This window comes from Monomorium pharaonis, chromosome 11 (assembly GCF_013373865.1).
Source record: "Monomorium pharaonis isolate MP-MQ-018 chromosome 11, ASM1337386v2, whole genome shotgun sequence".
Lineage (NCBI taxonomy): Eukaryota > Metazoa > Arthropoda > Insecta > Hymenoptera > Formicidae > Monomorium > Monomorium pharaonis.
Genome location: NC_050477.1, coordinates 4840237 through 4859834, shown reverse-complemented (window position 1 = coordinate 4859834; position 19598 = coordinate 4840237). Strand labels below are relative to the sequence as shown.

The 19598-nt window shown below is 43.5% G+C and overlaps 1 protein-coding gene across 2 annotated transcripts; it reads left to right on the top strand.

Annotated features, from left to right (window-relative positions):
• The first annotated feature begins 6617 nt into the window (after positions 1-6617).
• Positions 6618-16413, top strand: LOC105838819 (inositol-trisphosphate 3-kinase homolog). Of its 2 annotated transcripts, none has more exons than XM_012684668.3 (5): positions 6618-7420; positions 14368-14691; positions 14792-15000; positions 15099-15570; positions 15659-16413. In XM_012684668.3, the coding sequence occupies exons 1-5, from the start codon at positions 7304-7306 to the stop codon at positions 15860-15862; spliced, it is 1326 nt and encodes a 441-aa protein (XP_012540122.1). In that variant the 5' UTR covers positions 6618-7303; the 3' UTR covers positions 15863-16413. The 2 variants fall into 2 exon arrangements, with proteins under 2 accessions (XP_012540122.1, XP_036149497.1); XM_036293604.1 differs by having other exon boundaries at positions 14352-14691.
• The last annotated feature ends 3185 nt before the right edge of the window (positions 16414-19598 follow it).

Here is a 19598-nt window from a genome sequence, read left to right as displayed (position 1 = left end):
CGTCAATGGATGTAATTAGCGACGACGACAACGATGGCGACGCCGGTTTATCCGCGCGACCCCGTCGCGTATCGGCGCCGACATAGGAATCGGAAATCGGCACCGCGATCGCGCCTTATCGTTCAGCGCATCCGTACGTATTGCGCGTATATTCCATATAAATAATAATCGTAATAAATAACCACCCGTACCCACGGAACTTGTAATGTTCCTCGATATCCATCCGGGTGACCGTTATTAATATATCTCGACGACCAAGAGAGTCCTCGAGAGTCCCGCTCGCGAAACACGCGGACGGACGTGTGTAGACCGACGCGCGCGAGCACGCTCGAGGTCCCGGAAACCTGTTCCGATCTACGGGGCTTTTTATTTTTAAAACACATCCTCGATGCAACGATCCACCGGGGCCTCATTAAATTGCTAATCGCGCGCGCGAACATGTTGAACGCGTATAAGAATAACGATAGACGCGCGCGGAATCGACGACGATTTGTGAGCGACTTGGGCGATCAGTCGATCGATCCCCGGGAGGTGAGAGAGAGAGAGAGAGAGAAAAAGATTAGGAACAGACGCGACGATTTTGAAAGTCTGCTACTTTTTGATACAGAGCTCTGAATCTCGGAAGAGCGGAAACGCGCGGGAGGAAGCGCTTTATCACGTACGTCAGTTTTCCGTCACCTCTCTCTAGCTCTCTCTCTCTCTCTCTCTCTCTCTCTCTCTCTCTCTCTCTCTCTCTCTCACGCGGGGAATTAGATAAAACGGGAGGAAGGCAAAGTTAGGGCAGGAAGAGAGAGAAGATAAGCTCGCGCACCGTGTGCATCGCGATGCGATAATGCACGCCGCGAACCCACGCAATCGCGAAAAGAGACGCGCGACTTTTTTACGGTTGGCCGCCGCCCACGTAACTTCCGGTCGGATCACGCAAATTACGGGTATCTCTCTATCACTTCGCTTCTCCGACATACCGGTATACCCTCGATAATAGCGAGGTCGAAGAGAGGAAACGGTGGTGAAAACACATATAGGGGGTCATTAGGTCGGCAGTAGTGGAATCGTAATTATTACCGCGGTTAATTATGAAACAGTCGTCATCGTGACGATCGGCAGATAGGCGCGGCAAGAGATCAGTTCCGGTCGACCTTATTATAATTTTTCTTCCCCCCGAGCCTCTTTTTCTTCGAAAACAAACGTCAGTGCTGATATCGTTGCGTTTCGATCGCAGGCCTTAATTAAACTCCCCCTCCGGCGTTGTCTTGACGGTGGCGGCATCGGAATGCTGGAGCACGTCATCTCCGGGGATTCGTTCGAATCGCCGTCCTCCACGTGATGCCGTTATTTGAAGTATTAAAATTCAACTTAAAATATGGACGACGACATTTCCAAGAGGAATAAAAAATTAAGACCAGCCGGCGGAACGTCGTCACTCTGTCTGCATCTTCAATTTTAATTTCGCAAGAATTGACTGGCGAACGAAACGTGTTCCCGCTTCGACAGGACGCTTCCTAGATCGGAGACATCGTTATTGTCATCGTCGACTGCACGCGTGGGCGTGTGCTCGTCCAAGGGCGAGCCGAGAAATCGCGCTCGATTAAACGCTCGAGAGGGAGCACAGTCCCGTTAAAGACGCTTTATTAATTCCCCCTGGACCGAAACGTCGACGAAAAGATCCCGATCGGGATCGACGCGCCGTTCAATTTTTCTCAATGAGCCGAATAAGGCCCGCCCAATTTATTTCGTCTTTTAAACTGTATTTATGGAGGTATTGAAAATAAACCAAAGTGAGAAAATAAAATGTTTCTTTTAGCCGCTCACAAAAATTAGATGCGTCTTCCACATTGAGTATTTATAAATAAATTAAACAGAATTCTAATTCTGACATTCGGCTTTATTACATTACGCTTATGAATGAAAAGAAGTTAAGTTTAATCTAAAAATAATGCGTGCTTAATAAACTTTATTGCAATTTTTTTTATAAAAATGCTCACATACTGCCTTTACAAGTTTTTCTTGCAATAAACAGACGAGTTTCTATCGGTTCCCCGGTCGCTCTTTGCCTTCTTCTTATGACACATTTTTTTAAACATACATATACCCGAGGCATAAAACGCGTTTTCGAGTGGTAAATTTAAAAGCGAACCTTATACAACAGCTCAGGTATTTTATAAATACATTCGAATGTAAATACAGAGGCCAAAGCGACAATAAAATTCCCCGAATTTTGCAAAGAAGAAAACGAAAAAAGCGACGACGAGACGACGTACATACCTGAATGATACAAATCGGACAAAAAATGCATGTATATATTCATGCACATCGAGTGCATTTACAATGGGAGACAAATTAAGTACATTTCTTGGAAAACTCTATATTCTCCTCCATTATTTGCATATTTCGATAATACTGATTTATTTTAAAAGAACAACGGTTTTTCTAGAGAGAGGCTAGAGTTCTAGGACTCTTTTTGTAAAGGATAATATTGCAGCTCATGAAAGAAAGTGTGTAAGAACAATATACACATGTGAGCGAGATGCGGTTGCTTCTCTTAACTTAATGCAGATATTTTGTAAGCATATAAATACATATTATACTTTTTGCAGATGAATATACATATGTATTTTTTCAATAAGCCTATTAAAGCGTATCATTATAATCTATCGAACTTAAGTGTATTTCACATGTTTTGCTAAGGTTTGCTAGAATATTTTAGCTAAAAATACATTAGTCAGATACAGATCTGAAAATATTTTTATACGATCGTTGGAATAAATTTAAAGAATGTTCACGATAAGCAATGCTGTAAAAAATGTTGACGTCCAAGCTTGAGCACGTTGTTTTAATTACCTAACTTACTTCATATTTTTCGAACGCGCTTTGCAACAGCAGAATCACGAAGCTTCATTCTATTGCGTATATTTTTATTTTTCTTTTTTATCTTTTGTTGTGATTTATCGTGAATACGCAACAAATTGAATTAAATTAAATTGAATTAACAGTTTACATCACGAATGTACGCATTTTCATGTTCGTGTTCTTTCAAACTCAATGTGCTTGAGGCAAACTTTCGTGTCGTAAGACTTGTGCTTTTTATTCCTACATTTTTCTGTAATGACAATAGAATTCTTGAGAAATGTCTGTCTTCATACAACGCACAGCTGTATTTTACCGGGTATGAGACACAGTGTCGCCGACGCAACGCTCGAAAAGTTTATTCCAAAAGGGTGATGACTCGCATTCGTAGCAATTCGTTCCGTGAATCGTGCGTATATCGCGATTGCAAAAAATTTCCGGTGATTATTATCTCGTAATTGATTTCCTTAAAGGTCCCAGTACGTTTCTCGCTGCTCCTCGTTTTCATCATCGAGGAACATCGAGCAACATAGCGTTTACACAACTGTTGCTCCACGGAAACATCTGTGTCGCCTGTTTCCAGTATGCTTCTTCATGTTTCTAATTGTCAGGAAGAGAAATACAAGTTTCAGCTACGCATTTACCAATCGAGAAGAGAAAAAACTTCTTGTTGCTGGAAACAAGTTTTCGTAACTTACTATTAGATCAGGTCAACAAAGTTATCTTTTTCGCGACAGGACGTTTAGACTCGAGCAATATACAAGTTTAAGAAACGGAGTGTCATCCGCAATTCCCTTAACTTTATCGCTTCTATATGGAAATGTATGGAAGAGAATCAGGCAACTCTTGTGCCTCTCTTCTTTGGCGACTGGAATGAGAAACATCGAGAAGCACACCGGAAACATATTTCCACGGAAATAAGCAACGGAAACACAAATGCTGCTCCGAGACGTAGACGTAGTTTCAGATGACGCAAGCCGTCTGTTTTCAGCAGGAATAGTCAGTGAAGAGATTTTCGATGTTGCTTCGGCGAACCTCTCGATCGACGAATTCGGGCTCACGGAATTCCTCGCGCGGAACGTGAGAACGCGCGTGAGATCGGCGCATGCACTCACCCCTCGATCGGAGGTACGCATGTTTTTTCGTATTTCCACGGTCGATCACCCCTGCCCTGTCGCCGAATGCGAATAAAAGCGAGCCGTTCGTCACGTTTCCGCGACGCCGAGAATAAGAATTAGCCCGGTGTCTTTCTCCTTTTCTTCTGGCGGATGGACGAACGTCGGAGAAATTCTATGTGAGAGAAAGAGAGAGAGATATCGAGGTTCGGTGTTTCTAGTTCTCCAAAAACTCAACGTGAAGGCGACCGTAAAAAACAGTCGGGCATCAGCGGGCGTCGACTTTCTCCCTGATAATGCGATTGCTTACGTCAGCACCGAGCGGCACCGATGACCGGGAATCGCGCGAAGAGATAGCGGCCGATCGATCGACCGTCCGGGGTAACTTCGGCTGAAGTCCCCGATTAGCTTATCGAAAGATAATACCTGCACTATTTTAGTAACATGGACAATGAAATTATCAACTCTTTGCTGTTCGCCACGTGGAAAGGAAAATTCCCTAGTAGCAGAATTCATTTGGCAGTACATTGGCTAATATAACATTTGATTATATTGGAAGTGCATTGTTCTCCCAATGTTTTCCCAACGTAGCGCCAATATCTGTCATAAAATATTAGCTCCAAATTAGAATGCAATTAATGTCCAATATTAAAAATTGATTGGTTTAATATTGATCCAATGTTGCATCAATATTGAACCAATATTGCTGCTTAGACAAGTTGACTAAGTAAGGTAAAGCGTCTGCTTTACAATATTGGACCAATATTGGGAATATAGCATTTACACTACTTTCCAAGGGGAAGTGTTGTGCCAATGTTTTGCGCTACTAGGGTTAGATTAAGGTTACATTTGAAAGTTTTATTGCTCTACGGCAATTCTGTTAAATTCAATTAAACCATCGATTTATCAATCGATTAATCAGTCGCGCAGTTTGATCCGAGATTCTCAATGCAAGGACTGTCAGGGGGTCTCGGCAGATCGGTAGCGAATGTTCGAGCCGGATTGGTATCGGCGCGTCCGACAAACAGATTCGGGGACGCTCGTTTCCCAGCGAGCGGGAGTGGAGCGATCCTCTCGGGGGGAAAAAAATGTAGGACGGCGACCCCGAAATAAAATCGTTCCGTTTCACGCTTGACCGTGGCCGGCACGTGCCTCGCGGCGGGCCCCTCCTCGATTTATTCCGATTCACGTCGTGAATTGCGAATCCGGAAGCGAATCAGCCGTGCGCGTGATTTCGAAAAGTCCCGGGCACGGTTCGATTACGACGAAGTCCGGCTCCTTGTCGAAGGACGAGGACCGCGCGAGCTTACGTGCTTCTTACGTCAAGTAAACGAAAAATCTCGAAGCCGGCGTTCGGTTCGCGTCACTTGTGAGTCACCCGTTGTGTCGCTCGGATACGCGCAAAAACGCGCGCGAGGTCGTGGGAAAGCCGGGCGAAGTCGTGGGGCAGATCGTTCGTTGACGTTGCGAATTTCGCGAAAAACGCGCCGCTCGATTCCGCCCCGATCTCGATAGATTCGGATTATTTCTTTCGCTTTCCTCCCCTCGCGCTCCATACTCTACCCTCTTCGTATTTTGGCGCCGCGAGACCAGCGTGCGCGCATCTTCTTCGCGTAACGTTTTCATTCCACGCATGTGCATAGCGGGAAAAGGGTCGGACAATGAGTTCGTTCTTCGCGATTCAAACTCAACTTTTTGCGTGCCTTTCATCTCAACTCTCTTATCCCTCCCCACGATGTTTGATTACGATCCGGTTTCAACGAAACTCTGATTAATTTGATTAACTTGATTAACGTCTATTTAATCTCTATAGCTCGTTATCTTTTTTTCTAGTTTTCTAAGAATTATAAAAAGATAAAGAGAGTAAGCTAAACGGAGATCAGAGCTGTAACACTACAGTACTGGAAGAGAAACCCGTACACTTGATTGACGATTAACTTATCAAGCAATGCGATTATTAAGTTATCAATTTTTTTTCAAAGTTCTAAGAATCATTAGAAGATAAAGTATAAGATATTAAGGTTAATCTACATTGATAGAAAGACGAACATACGTGATTGACGATTGACTTTAAGTGTCAGGTAACAAGTGTATTAGTGACATAAGCAACATCATTACCGTTTCATCAATTACAAAATATTGAAACACGAGAAGAAAGAGGATTAGATCAGAGACGGCGAATTGGAAATGCCTGCGGGCAACTTCACCGTTGAAGGAATTGATCCGATATTGTTTTGATATAAAACAAATCCCTCTACTGGACATTGTTGGTCAAACTCCGGTTAAACCAAGCTGTAAAACTGGATCGAGTAAGGCTAATATTTTACGTGTCGTACGACACATGAAATATTTACTTTAGCCAGAGCTTGGACGAACTTGCATCCCGTCCTTGCATGCGTTCTCATTATCGCTCCCTAGAATCTAAAGAAAAGAAAGAAAGTATGGAGGATCTGAGAAAAGGGATACTTTCTCAAAGCTTCACGTCTCTCTCGCTAAGCGTCGAAGAAGACGCGTCCGAATTTATTTATTTATTTCGCGGCCTCCTCCTAAACCGCGAATCGCCTACGTCCCGTACGTCAACGAGCAGCAGGAGGGCGAAGGGGAGCGGCGCGGGAGGAGGAGAACGCTGGCGATAAAACTACATTCGCGTTCTACCGTCGCCTCAGTGTTATATGTACGCGAACGCATCGCGCGGTGACGTCGTCGCGGGCGCAACGCAACGGAGCGAAGTTCCGGCTGTCTCGCATAGTTGTGTAGCGTTCCACTCAGAAGCGGTGACGTATGCACTTGCGCGCGCGCGAACGAAGAGAGAGAGAGAGAGAGAGAATGATGAGGCGACCGGGTAGGGGAGAGCGACACGGGAAGTGTAACAAAGTGTAACGCGACGGGCAGAAGAAGGATAGACGAAACCGAGTCGGAGCTGAAACGGGAGCGAGAAGAAGCGAGCAGAACGTAGAGAGAGAGAGAAAGAGAAAGAGAAAGAGAGAGAGAGAAAATGCGACGGAAGCGAGAAGGAGAGAGCGAGGGACTCGTCGTCGTTGTAGCGGCAACCGAGTCCGGCCAATCGGGTGCGCGCGGCTCGCGTCTACCGGGCGTGTAGGGTGGTGTTTCACGACGTTTCACCGCCGCCGCGCGTCATTCGTCGATTCGCCTCTCGGCCACGGCGCCGCGCCGAGCTCGGCTTCGTTGCCCATCGACGGCTTCCCGCCCGCCCAGCGGAGGTTAGGTTTGCGTTCCGCGCGACGGTCCTGAAGTTCGCGCCGTGTACCTTTCCCGTGCGTGTGTCCACGACGACGACGACGGCGGCGGCGGCGGCGCGCGCCCTCCAAAACGGATAAATAATGTCGAGCAGCGTGTGTCACGCGCCCCTGCCAGCACGAATGGAAGCGTTCACCACGAGGCTCTGCCTGCGTGCGGTCGATCAGTATGAGCGGCTTCTGCAGACGCACTTCAACAAGGTACGGACTCCCCCTGCGCCTGTCCCTTTTCTCCCTTTTCCTCTTCGTTTTCCTCTTCGGAGGATGGGATTCGCGGTTGAATCGCTGCTAGCGCGAGATGCCGCCGATGGCGGAATGCAGAATGCGGAATGCGGAGCGTGAGATTAACGGCGCCTACGCAGCTGTGTCCACAGATTGGCGTAATCGACGATAAACCCGGGCCCGCGTCATTTGCAAAATGTACACACGCGACACCTGAGCGAAGGGCCCTAACCTACGCGCGGTTGAGTCGAAGCCGTACGACCGACCAACCACCCGTCAGTTTCTAACGGAAGATCATTGACCTGCTGCACGTTGTGCACGCACTCCACTTGCTTACCAGGCCCACGATTTCATCTCGCTCGACGAGAGACCGTGTATCATACACAGGGTGTCCCCGAACGAAGGCTGCGCCGGACGCCGCCGTTCGGGACGATTCTCGCTCGCCGGTCGAGGGTCGGGGATTGATGGCGTGGTGCCCATCGACGAAACGCCGTAATTCACATTTCTGACATGGGAACACGGAGGGAACGGTTTTCTCCAAGTTTTCTACAAATTTTTTACCGAATCCGAAAAGGAATTTTTAAGGGCGTTCGAGCGTCATCGCAAACAATTTTAATATTCCACTGTATTAGCTTGTACGTTTTGCACTGAGGAAAGAAAACAGTTATTGTTGTTTTTTTCGGGAAAAAAGAGAATCTCAAAGAGACTTCTCATCGATGTCTAGCTAGTAACCGATGTGTTTCAAGACTGACAAAGTTGTCGACGCGCAGTTTTCATGAGCTATAAAGATGTTAAATTAATAGAAAGATTATATTCAGCACATCAAGATCCGCTGCAGACAGAAATAGACAATTTTAACTTTATGTTTGAAATATTTATCGGTCGAATTAACTTACTATTGTTGCAAAACAGTTGTTAATTTGACAAAATTTTCTGATAAATTTTCTTCATTTCAAGTATTCAACTTGAAACGTAAAATACTTAATATTTAAATACATAAAACTTGAACGACAAATATTTATGTATTTAACTAAGAAATATATATATTTAAAAAGTTAAAAAATGTAGCCAAACTAACAATTCCTTCTTTCTCAGTGTACATAATTATTTTAACGGTCCAACAAAATTGTTTTCAGATATGTGTCCAGCAAAATTCTTGTAGAAAGCGAGTTTTTTAATTTATGCTTTGATCATCTTACGCATCACGGAAAGAATTGTTTTACTAAAAAGTAAAGTGAACTAAAAATTGAGCTGAATGCAAATCTGATAATTTGGTTAAATCGTCAAACGGATTGCTAAAAGTGCCCAAACATTTTGCAGCGTCGCTCATTACCCTCGAACGTTCTTCAATTATTTTAACATCCAAGAAAATTATTTCCAAATAATTTAGATACTTTAGCAAAAAAAAAAAACGTTGTTTCCGTGTAGAAAATACAGTAAAATGAAAGACGGAAAACGGGAATGCTCGCCAGAGACATCAGAAAGGGTAGGCAGAACGGAAAAAGCGCGCGGCGATAAATCAAAAGGAGAGATAAAAAGAAATCCTTCAAAATATAATAATGACATCCGTTCGTGTCTCCACGTATGAGAACAATAAGAAAATCATTAATCTTTTGATGAAGAATAATTCCCGTCGCGACTCGCCTCTCCGTTCTCCATACGGATTCGCGGTATGCCGCCGAACGTTCCAAAGAAACCAAAGAAGCGTTAAAAAATGACGGGCTTTTTTCACGAAGATAATATATAATAAACCGGAAAATATAATGATATATAATGAATATCTCCCGCGTGCGCGCGCGCACTAAACACACTTCATTTTTCTTCACCGTCGCAAAAAACCCGTGTAATCTCGCGACTTTATCAACGTTTTTGCTCGCGGTCAACGTGACGAATAATCAGCTGTCTCTTCCTGTTTTTAATTTGTTGATAAACATTAGTGCGTGTGCATAAAACTTTTTTTTTCTTTACACGCGAAAGAAAGAACGAGAGAGAGAGAAACGCACTCGATGCATCTGGCGCAACAGGAGGTCGCTCGAGCAGTGACGTACGTGCACCTTCTTTCGTACCTCTTTCGAGGCTCTCCAACTTTCTTTCTTCGCCTCGCCTCGTTCCCTCCTCGTACTAATCTCCCCCCCCCCTCCTTTCCAACCTGAGACCCGGATGAATCCCTCACCTCGTCCTCTCGCCTTCCCCGATAATCGCGAAAGGCGGATACCGACGATTAATCATGATGAAGAGTCACGATATATATACGGGGGATACGCGTGAAAAATAATGATAGGTTTTCATATTAATGACGCACGCGCGCATTACCAACGGTCAAGCGTAAGTAGTCATCGCATCGTCGACGATGATACGTAGCGGCATTAATATACGTCCACGTGCCGCGCGCGGTCTCTCGCGCCTAGCTCTCGTCTCGCGACGCGGAGAAAACAAGGAGGAAAGAACGGCCGAGAGAGGATTATACTCGTACTTGGTACACGGATGTCGCTGGACCGTTGGAAAACCAAACTGACGCGGCGCGGCGCCGATCGGGAGAGAAAAAAAGAGAGAAAGAGAGGAGAGAGTCTCGATCTCATGGACGGGGATGTCCGCCGACGTGGTGCCACGACCAGGGTTGGGCGTTTACGCGTAAAATATAAATAACTTTTTATTACGTGTATATATAATTATGAATTATGTCTTTACGTGTCGTTCACGTAAAAAACGTTTACTTCAGAGAGTAGCTCGAAGAAAACTCAGAGTTACTAGAAATAGTGGAAACTATGTATTTTATTTTTTTTTACTTTTGTATATATTTTTATCATACGTACTAACATTTTTTTTTTTTTAAATAAATTAATTACTTTTTCTGAGTATTTTATATTACAATTTAAAGTTTCCATTGCTCTCGTGTTGCATCTACACGAGAGAGACTCGTGCGAACGTAACGTAAGCGATCCGATGTGGAGGGTAATCTTGAAATTTACAGCGCAACCCTGGCCACGACCTCAGGCAGGACCGAAGGGGATTAAAGGCGCGCGCCGGCACCTTCGCGCGAGGAACGCGACGATGCCGTACGATTATCGTGGAGCGATACGCGGCTGCGACGGATCGCTCGAGGCGCGCGCGGTGACACAGTTTTCAGCGCGCGGATACGCTCGTTACCGAGTCTCGCGCGAGCGCTCGCGAAACCGCCAGCGCGAGTTCGTAGCCACCGCTTCGCCGCTGGTAACGATCTCGCCGTGGTAAATTTAATAACGGGAATCGCGGGCGCTCGTAGTAACGCGCGGCTAACACGCAGGTAACAGACGGAGGAATGTTTTAGCTCTGCGATGCCGGTCAAAAGTCGTCGACACGTGAAAGCTGCAATATTCTCGGGTCCCCCCCCCCCTTCCCCGAATTAACGACAAAAAGTTTTGGTCGCAAATGTCCGAATTTTGGCTCCGAAAACCCAGCTGCCGAGAAAAGGACAATGAGAAACGATTATATTTTGCGTTATAAACTTTTGCGCGAATATTAATCAGGGTTTTATTAGCACAAGTAAAGAAATGATTTAATTTATAATACTACTTTTTTAAGATTTGATTTTACAGATAAGAGTCAAGAGTGAATGAAAAATTAAGCGACCTTTAAATAAGGGATTTGCGTTCGAGTTTTACAGAGATAATATTTAAATGTGATAATACGCTGAGAAAAAAAGTTTAACGTGACTAAATTTTTCAACCGAATTAAATTTGTTTAATTCAAATATTTATGTACGTCAGTCAAATGTATAAACATTTGACTTGAAATTCAAGTATTTTATGTATGTAAGTTAAATGAACAAATACTTGAACTAAAGAAATTTAATCGAGTTGAAAAATTTAGTCAAATTAACAACATTTTTCTCCTCGGTGTAGAGCAATCGGTGGGATTAAAAAAATGTTCGTAATATACTTTGAAACGTGACGCGTACGTACATTCTTAAAGGTGTCGTTACTCGTGGCTTACATTCACGAGATGTTTTTTGCGAAAGCCATTAGCGGCAATTCGAGGCGGGATGAGCCGGCGAGTATTAGGCGAAACGCGTGTCCGGCGGAACTTAACGGACGGAGGCTGCTAAACTCGCCGTCGTTACGCGCAATTAACATTCATTTACGCCTGTTTTTCCTTCTCGAACGCGGACCTCACGTACTTATCGTGTACCCGCGCCGTATTTTTCCAGAGGCACATTTTTCAGCCTATTTTTCTCTTTCCGCACACTAGCACACACTTTAACTCTCGTCAATTTTTTCCGTTACTCCGGTTTACAAATGGAAACGTCGCAGAGCGACTTATCAAGTCGCTGAACAATCACTCTCTGTTTGCATTATTTTACGGTAACCTACGGTGGAGCGCGTTGTGTGCGATAAGAAGATTACACATTTCAGTTCCAAATGTAGAGAGAAATCGTACGGTTGAAATAGCAATTTGTAAATTGCTGTACTTTCCGTTTCATTCTATTTATTCTATTCATGGGACCTGAGCGGAAAGACTTACCGTTATCATCGATCGTAGATTGATCGTAATACCTAGTATGTATGTCGATCTTTGTGCGTTGGCTGTAACTATGACTATTATGGCCCATAATAAAATATCGATAAAGTTAACGACAAAAAAATTCCTTTTATTCAAATTGTGATAAGGTAATCCCAGTGACCGGATGTACCTATATCGAGACATTTACAATTTACAAATGCTGTTTTTATTATAATATTGAAATTTAATTATTAAGATTTTTTAATATATTTAAGATTGCGTAATTAAATTTTGCATGACTGAAAAGAAATTTTATTATCGAATAAATACATGTATCTCAGCGTCATTTTCTTAATTTAAAGAAGTATTTGTAAAGAAATTATTTTACACCTGCTAATACTTACTTAAACATGGGAAATGATAGTAAAATAAATACACTTACTTGAAAACAAAAAATTGTTTTCTCAGTAGCCACATTTCACTGGGATGTTTACCTTTACTACGCGTCACACGCGTAAAGAGAAATCAAGAAACGAAGAAATTGTAATCAGAAAACAGAAATTATTAGCTTGACCGCGTTAATTGAAAATGGGAAAAATTTATGGGATGGAAAGTCTAAGCTGCTTCGAGCTTTAAACTGACCGGTACTACATTTTGTTATTCTAAAATCGTCGACAAATGTATTTTAAAGGTGAACATCGCTGTTATTATTTCGCAACTGACATATTCGCAATATGACTCGTAGAATCTATGACGACAAGTTGCGACGAAGTTTTAACGATTTCCTCTTAGGGTAACTTTGATCAAATTCCTGAATTAATCGCCGATTTATTAATTTAAGATATAAGAAAGTGACAAATTTTTTAATCACATAATTCGTTCTTTTCTCTCACACGTTAAGCAACAAGATATTAATAATGCTATGTTAACATAATAGTACAGGTGTTTCTTGATCAGTTAGTCACCGATTAAATTTCAACAAAGTTGCCCTGACCCTGTGAACGTCGTGCTGCGCATTAATAAGGCATTAAGTTGACAGAATCACAGAAAAAGAAACATTTTTATCTTGCAAATGAAATTATATAATTTTAAACAGAAGCAATTTATTTAACGAAGAAATTTATATGGATAGTAAAAAAATATATATTGTTTAATAATCATTGTCGTGAGTTGAGAGAAAAAATAACGGATAATAATTATCTTCGGACCAAGAATAAGAGAATTTGTTAACACTATTATTATCAAACTATCGTGTACATTATGCTGTTTAGATGATTATTGTAATTTTTAAATAAAAATATAACACTTCCCTCAAAATTTAAGATTACCAACTTCTCTAGGAAAGATAGAATTATCGTTGTTTCACATACACAAACAAGAATCTAATTTAAAATAGAACGCGTTAGTATCAATTGATATTGATGTTCGACACTGTTTCTTTTTCTGTAACCGATTCGTCATCGAGTGCGAAAAAATGCAGAGAAAGAAATCCGATCTAAATTTAAACGCGCGCACAAAATAGGCGGCGCACGCATTGCCTCGCATTAAAGAGCCTCGACATATTCGCGATCGTCTCTTCCCCGCATCCCCCTCAGCCAGCTGCCCCGCGATCGCTCGCCGCCGCGAACCGCTCGCGCGCTCGGAATCGGGGGGGCCCTGCGGCGACAAGTGGCTCGACTCGAATAAAAGTCACTGACGTCAATAGGTAGACAAGAACCGTATTTATGAAACAATCGAGTTCTGCTTTTTTTTCCTATCCTCCCTCTACCCCCCACCCCCCTGCCCCTCCAGCTGCGTTGTCGCGCCCGAGAGGCACACACCGGGTGGCCGCGTGGCATCGTCGCGCGGTGGTTTCTGTTTCTTTTTTTGTTTCACCGTTTTTGCCGACTTTGTAACGAGATCCGCGAATAAATCACGGCGCTTAATGTGTTTGCGACATATCTTTCCCACGATCTTTGTCGACCGCTTAATTAATAACTAATTGGACTCGTCGTTGCCCACGTTGCTCATTTACTGCACACGAGCCGCGCGCCCCGATAACGCGCGCCGGATCGCCGATCGAGGTTGATATCACGGTCGAATTACGAGATGCGCGCCGCGGACCTTGCCGCGGACGATTAAGATGAATGGTGTATCGCGATATCGAGTATTCACGGAGTCGAAAAGCGCGGAGTAGACGCGACTTAGCGCGAATAACAATAAATAGCCTTCGCGCGCGGCGACTTCTCTCAGCTTCGGAGTAGGTAACGAGAGAAAACTCGAATTGTCTCGGATTCTTCGCGAAGAATTATTGATTGTCGAGATCTCGAGATCCAGTCGACTGTGACGATCCATCGTATCGGTTTCCTGAGTTCCGGACGACTGAAATTTCGAGGCGGCGCGTCCGACAACGTAACGCACTATAATCCCGATTGGATTAAATTCTTAGTAGACATCTCTGGTTGCAGCCCCCGAGCAAGGAGCAAACGCGATTGAGCAGTCATGATTCGATGGGCAACAAGGATCACCGTCGACAGAAGGATGGCTCCGGCTCCGGAAGCAGCAGCGGCGGCGGCGGCAGCAGCACTTACAACGCTTTCCGTCAATGGCGACGGAGCACCTCGATTGGCTCCCACAGCAACCGGTCCAGCAGCGCTGGCTCCAGATCGTCCAGCTCGCACGCCAAGCTGCCTACCGACCCGGCCACCCTGCGGAAGATGGAGCAATTCCCCCTGGTCCTGTCCGACACGACGATGCCGGACGAGGATCTGTCTTTGAAATTCCTCGCTCTGGTACGTGTCTTATGCACTTTAATCGGTCTGACACGTGCACATTTTCCCGGGAAACAATTCAATCGATAGCGTCATGATTGATCATTCCCCGGTATTACAGAATGCTCTGGATCTTACGGCACCAGCCAGCGACGTGCTCCTGAAAAATCGACTGAAATCCTGGTTTCAATTATCGGGCCACCCGGACGGCTTTGCGCCCGCCGGTCCTGGCACCGTCTGGAAGAGGCGGACGGGTGGCACTGAGAACACGGAGCGTATCGTTTACGAGACCCTGAGCAAGGAGGAAGCGTTGCGGGATTGCATTCCGAGGTTTGCTTAATGATCCTTTCCTGTCTTTTATGACGACGTAAATCATAGTAGAAAAACAGACCACAAGACTCAATCATCGTTTTTTTCTTCCTTTGCAGATATTACCGGGAGGTCGAGTACAAGGGCGACACGTTCATCGAGCTGCAGGATCTGCTCTTCGGTTTCAGCGATCCGCATGTGATGGACATCAAGATGGGCACGCGGACCTTCCTCGAGTCCGAGGTGTCCAAAACCACCGCCAGGCCGGACCTCTATCAGAAGATGATCGCCGTCGATCCGGACGCGCCGACTGAGCTCGAACACGAGCAACGCGCCGTTACCAAATTACGGTACATGCAGTTCCGCGAGCAGCAGAGCTCGACCTGCAGCCACGGTTTTCGCATCGAGGCGATGAAGCTGCCAGGCGCGCCACCGATCACCGATCTCAAGAAGGTCAAGTCACATTCGGAGGTGCTCGACATCATAAAGCAGTTCCTCGGCAAGCACGAAGACACTCGTCAAAAGATCCTCGCGCGCCTGAGGAACCTGCGAATCAAAATTGAGCAATCAAAGTATTTTGAAACTCATGAGGTACGAACACATATCAGTTGCGTTTCAACCTTTATAAAATCTATTTGACACATTTGTCTCTATTCGATCCTATTATTTTATTTTTCAGATAATCGGCAGTAGTATTTTTATGATTTACGACAGCGAAAAGGTAGGTGTCTGGCTGATAGATTTCGCAAAGACACGAGAGGTGCCGGACGGACGGAAGCTTACGCACAGACGTCCTTGGGAGGAAGGCAATCACGAAGAGGGTTTCCTATACGGATTGGACAATTTAATTTCGACCATAGAAGAGGCGCGCCTTTCTCCATAAATCATGGTCGACGATTGAAAAAATTCGCAAACTTCTAACATTACGAAACATTATTTACTCATGTACATATAACGAGTGAAAAAGTATTCAAACTCCATCGTTTGTAAGTAATTTTTATTTAAATGTAAGTGCGCCAGTATCACTAAAATATCGAGAAGTGAAGATGTCATGCAAGTGAGTGAAGTGTTGATCGCTGAAAAGTGATATATTTTGCTCACCTTTCGGTCTTGTCGTAAGTTCATCGTCGTTATTTATATCGTTGTTATGTACATTTAACGTGAAAGACTGCTTTCTATTGCATTTTTTAAGAGACTTATCTCCAAACGAAATCCGCGACACATTACTCTGTGTACAAACGCGTAATGTACAAAAATAGCTTTTAAGATAGCGATAAGTAATCTAACGTGCTAAGCTAGGCGAAACTTATTTATGAGAAGTGCTTACATCGAGTAATAATAATGTTCTTATACTTTTTTTAAAGAGTACTTTGTCATCTCGAATCGCTTCGTGTTTGAACTTGTAGAAATAAATAAATAATCTTCGTAAATATATGTAGTTGTGTCTACAGACTTTTTTTTTAACCACTACGTATCCTGTGACAAGATACATGGACGTGTCGTCAGATCAAGAACTTTTTAATTAAAATAATTAATTCTACATATACTCAAAGTATAATAAATGGTGAAAATCATTCAATGCGAAAGTCACGGTCTATCTACGGATATTGGATTAAACAATTCGCAAAAGCATCTTTGCTTTCAATTATATTTCCTAAAAAGACATTTAGAAAAAAAGATAGTATATTTTTTGTATAATTTATCGATTAAATGAGAATTTTGCAAAAATCTTTTTTGTATCTCACAACTGTTGCATGCCAATGAATTACATATAATGTAATATATTTAACTTTATCACGCGATTTACGACTACAAGTTGTTTATGAAATTTTAGGGGAAATTTGTCATTTCATTATCATTTCCATTTATCATGTCATTCTTTGCACATTAATGTTTCACGTGTGATCAAGGGAAAAGAAATTAATCTTAAAACTTAACGATATAATAAATACATGAAAAATGATAGTGAAGCAACAAGTGGGTGTGTTTTGTCAGGCGATTTGTCTTATTAGGCATCGTGTGACAAAAGTAGCGATGTCCTTTACAAGTCAGATTACAAACTTTTGATCCAAGGTTATAAAAAAGATCATAAAATAAAAGAAAATTATCTTTCGATGTAATCTCGGATTTTATTGCAATACATTTTTATGTTAAAAGAACGGCGAATTAATTTTTCTACGCCATTAAAAAAAAATTATAATTTTTGTCAATGATTCAACTGCAAATTTTATCATAGATTCAAAATTCTTTTATCATAGTTTAATATAGCTTATATAACACATAGTGATTATTTTTTCACTTATAGTTATTTTTTACAATCGGAATAAGCGATATGTACAACACAATTATTATAAAATAGAGAAACGACCAAGAGAATATATAAAATAAATAAGAAATATTATTTAGGTACTAAGATCCTGCTATTTTTTTACTTTTTTCGCTTTTAAGTGCGATTATTTTTGTATTTTCAAATTTAAAGTAATTTTTCAATTTGCGTGAAAGAAAATCTATCAGCAGTGATGAATTCATTCTCTTTTTATCACTTTTCTTATATTCTTGGGCGCAAAATTCTTGGACTCTGTATGTAACGCGTATGTCGCGCGTGTTGGAAGCATACATACAAACGTGCGTTGACAGGCGGAGGACGCGGTTTCAAAAATAAACAACGCGAAACGCTCGGCGACCGTGCGAACGAAGCAGAGGTGGAATCGAGCCGCATTTCTCGCGTTCAGGTGCTCCTGCAGGCCGCGTGGAAAGGCGCGTGTCGCTTTTAACGCGTACGTACTCCAACCTCGGCTTGCGGCCCTTCATTTGTGTGCTGACGTTCTCGCGCGACGACCTCCGCGTTTCCTGCGATTCTTGCGGATCTTCGTGCGTGAAGTCGCCGATTAATTTCCCTGGTCGCAGGACTCGTCGCGACAAGTGGAATGTATCCGGCGATTACGAATTCCTCGCGATCGGCGATGCCGTGGCGCGACAGCGAGGACGAGGACCACTCTCAGCGTGTCGTGGCGACCTCCCAGGACCTGGAGGACGACTGGACCATCCTCTGCCATGATCCGGACAGCTGGACGCAGAACGGTGAGGCGAAGCACGAACGGTGATCCAGAGGAAGGTCACCAATACCGCTTTGTTTTTAGATAGCGTTTCTTTAGAATAAAAGCTAAAATTAAAACTTTGAAAATATAAATGTAAACTAGAAGGTGACTTTTGTCAGATGTTACAGCAGTTTTTATAATACCATTTCATATTTTGTTATAATTAAATGTTTCCGTAACATGATAAAATGAACATTCGAGAAATTGGGTCCCGCAACTGAATTAGCAAAGCTATATTTTTCTCTTCCCCTTTTAAAAACATTTTAATTATTTGTACTTTAGACGTTAATGTATTTGAAGATGCCTAGAAGCCTTTCACTTTGATATAAAACTTTTTTTCGATTATACAAGTATCTTATGTCATTCCGCAAGGCACTACATGTAACGCGACTAAACGTGTACGGAGATTAAATTACGTTAGATTAATTTTTAATAGATTTCGTACAGAGAGAAAGTCATGAATCCGTAAACTACGGATTTACTTCTTCAATTATCTAAGCAAATGTTGTTATTTTTATTACTATAATATCAATGTAGAGCTTCCGAGATGTAAGGAGATGTCACTTTAAGAGGCTTATTGGGCGACCTTCTTTAATTAAGCGGTACTTTTTGATGTCGCTCGAGCCGAGTCGGAACGCGGGACGGGGCTCTCCTCCTCGGCGAAACGGCTGATTATCGAGACATTGTACGAGGAGCCGCGGGTATTACGACATTCGTTACGAAAGCGACTGTGCGATAGCGCGTCGTGACATTTCGGGCTCTAACGAGACTGTCGACGAGTCGGCGATCTCGGTTCCGCACGTCTCGACGTTCGCGAAAACGAGTCTCGAACGTTCCATCCGTTCCCAAGACCTGATCCCAGGGTATCGATAACAACGGTATCCCCCTTCTATCATATTGTCTGTTTTAATATAGAAACCTTACACGGTCAATAATACCGTCGGTACTCGCTGTAAAAGGTTCCTATGTAGGATTCGCGACGGAGGAAAGAAAAAACGGAGTCAAGAGAAGGCGCGCAGGAATTTATCGGACGCATTGACCGTTAATGCCCGCCGGGGACCCGTAACTCTCTTTTCGATTAATAGAGGAAGAGACCGGTCATTCGCGGCGCGAGGTTTCGCACCACGCGGCGCGACGCGAGGAGGATCCTGACGCTCCTCGCGCGCGCGCGCGCGCGTCGTACGTGGGAAAGGACGGTCGGACCTCGAAATCGCGCGGCGATCGAAGTCTTGTTTATTATACACATAATCCGCAACGCCGCCTCACGCCGTGGATGTCGCGATTACGCATATATACTTTCCACGTTGAAAATTATGCCGGCGTGATTGCGTAAGGCGCGGCCCGCGTGGTCTACAAAGCGCTCCGCGCTGAGTGAAAACGCTCGTAAAAGAAATAAGCCGGTTCGCGGTTCGCCGCCGGGAAAACCGGGGAGGCTTGGACTCTGAACGGGGAATTTCCTTTTTTTTTTTTACTCTTGAAAATCAGTTCATAGAATCTCGAAACTTTATCTTTTAATTGACT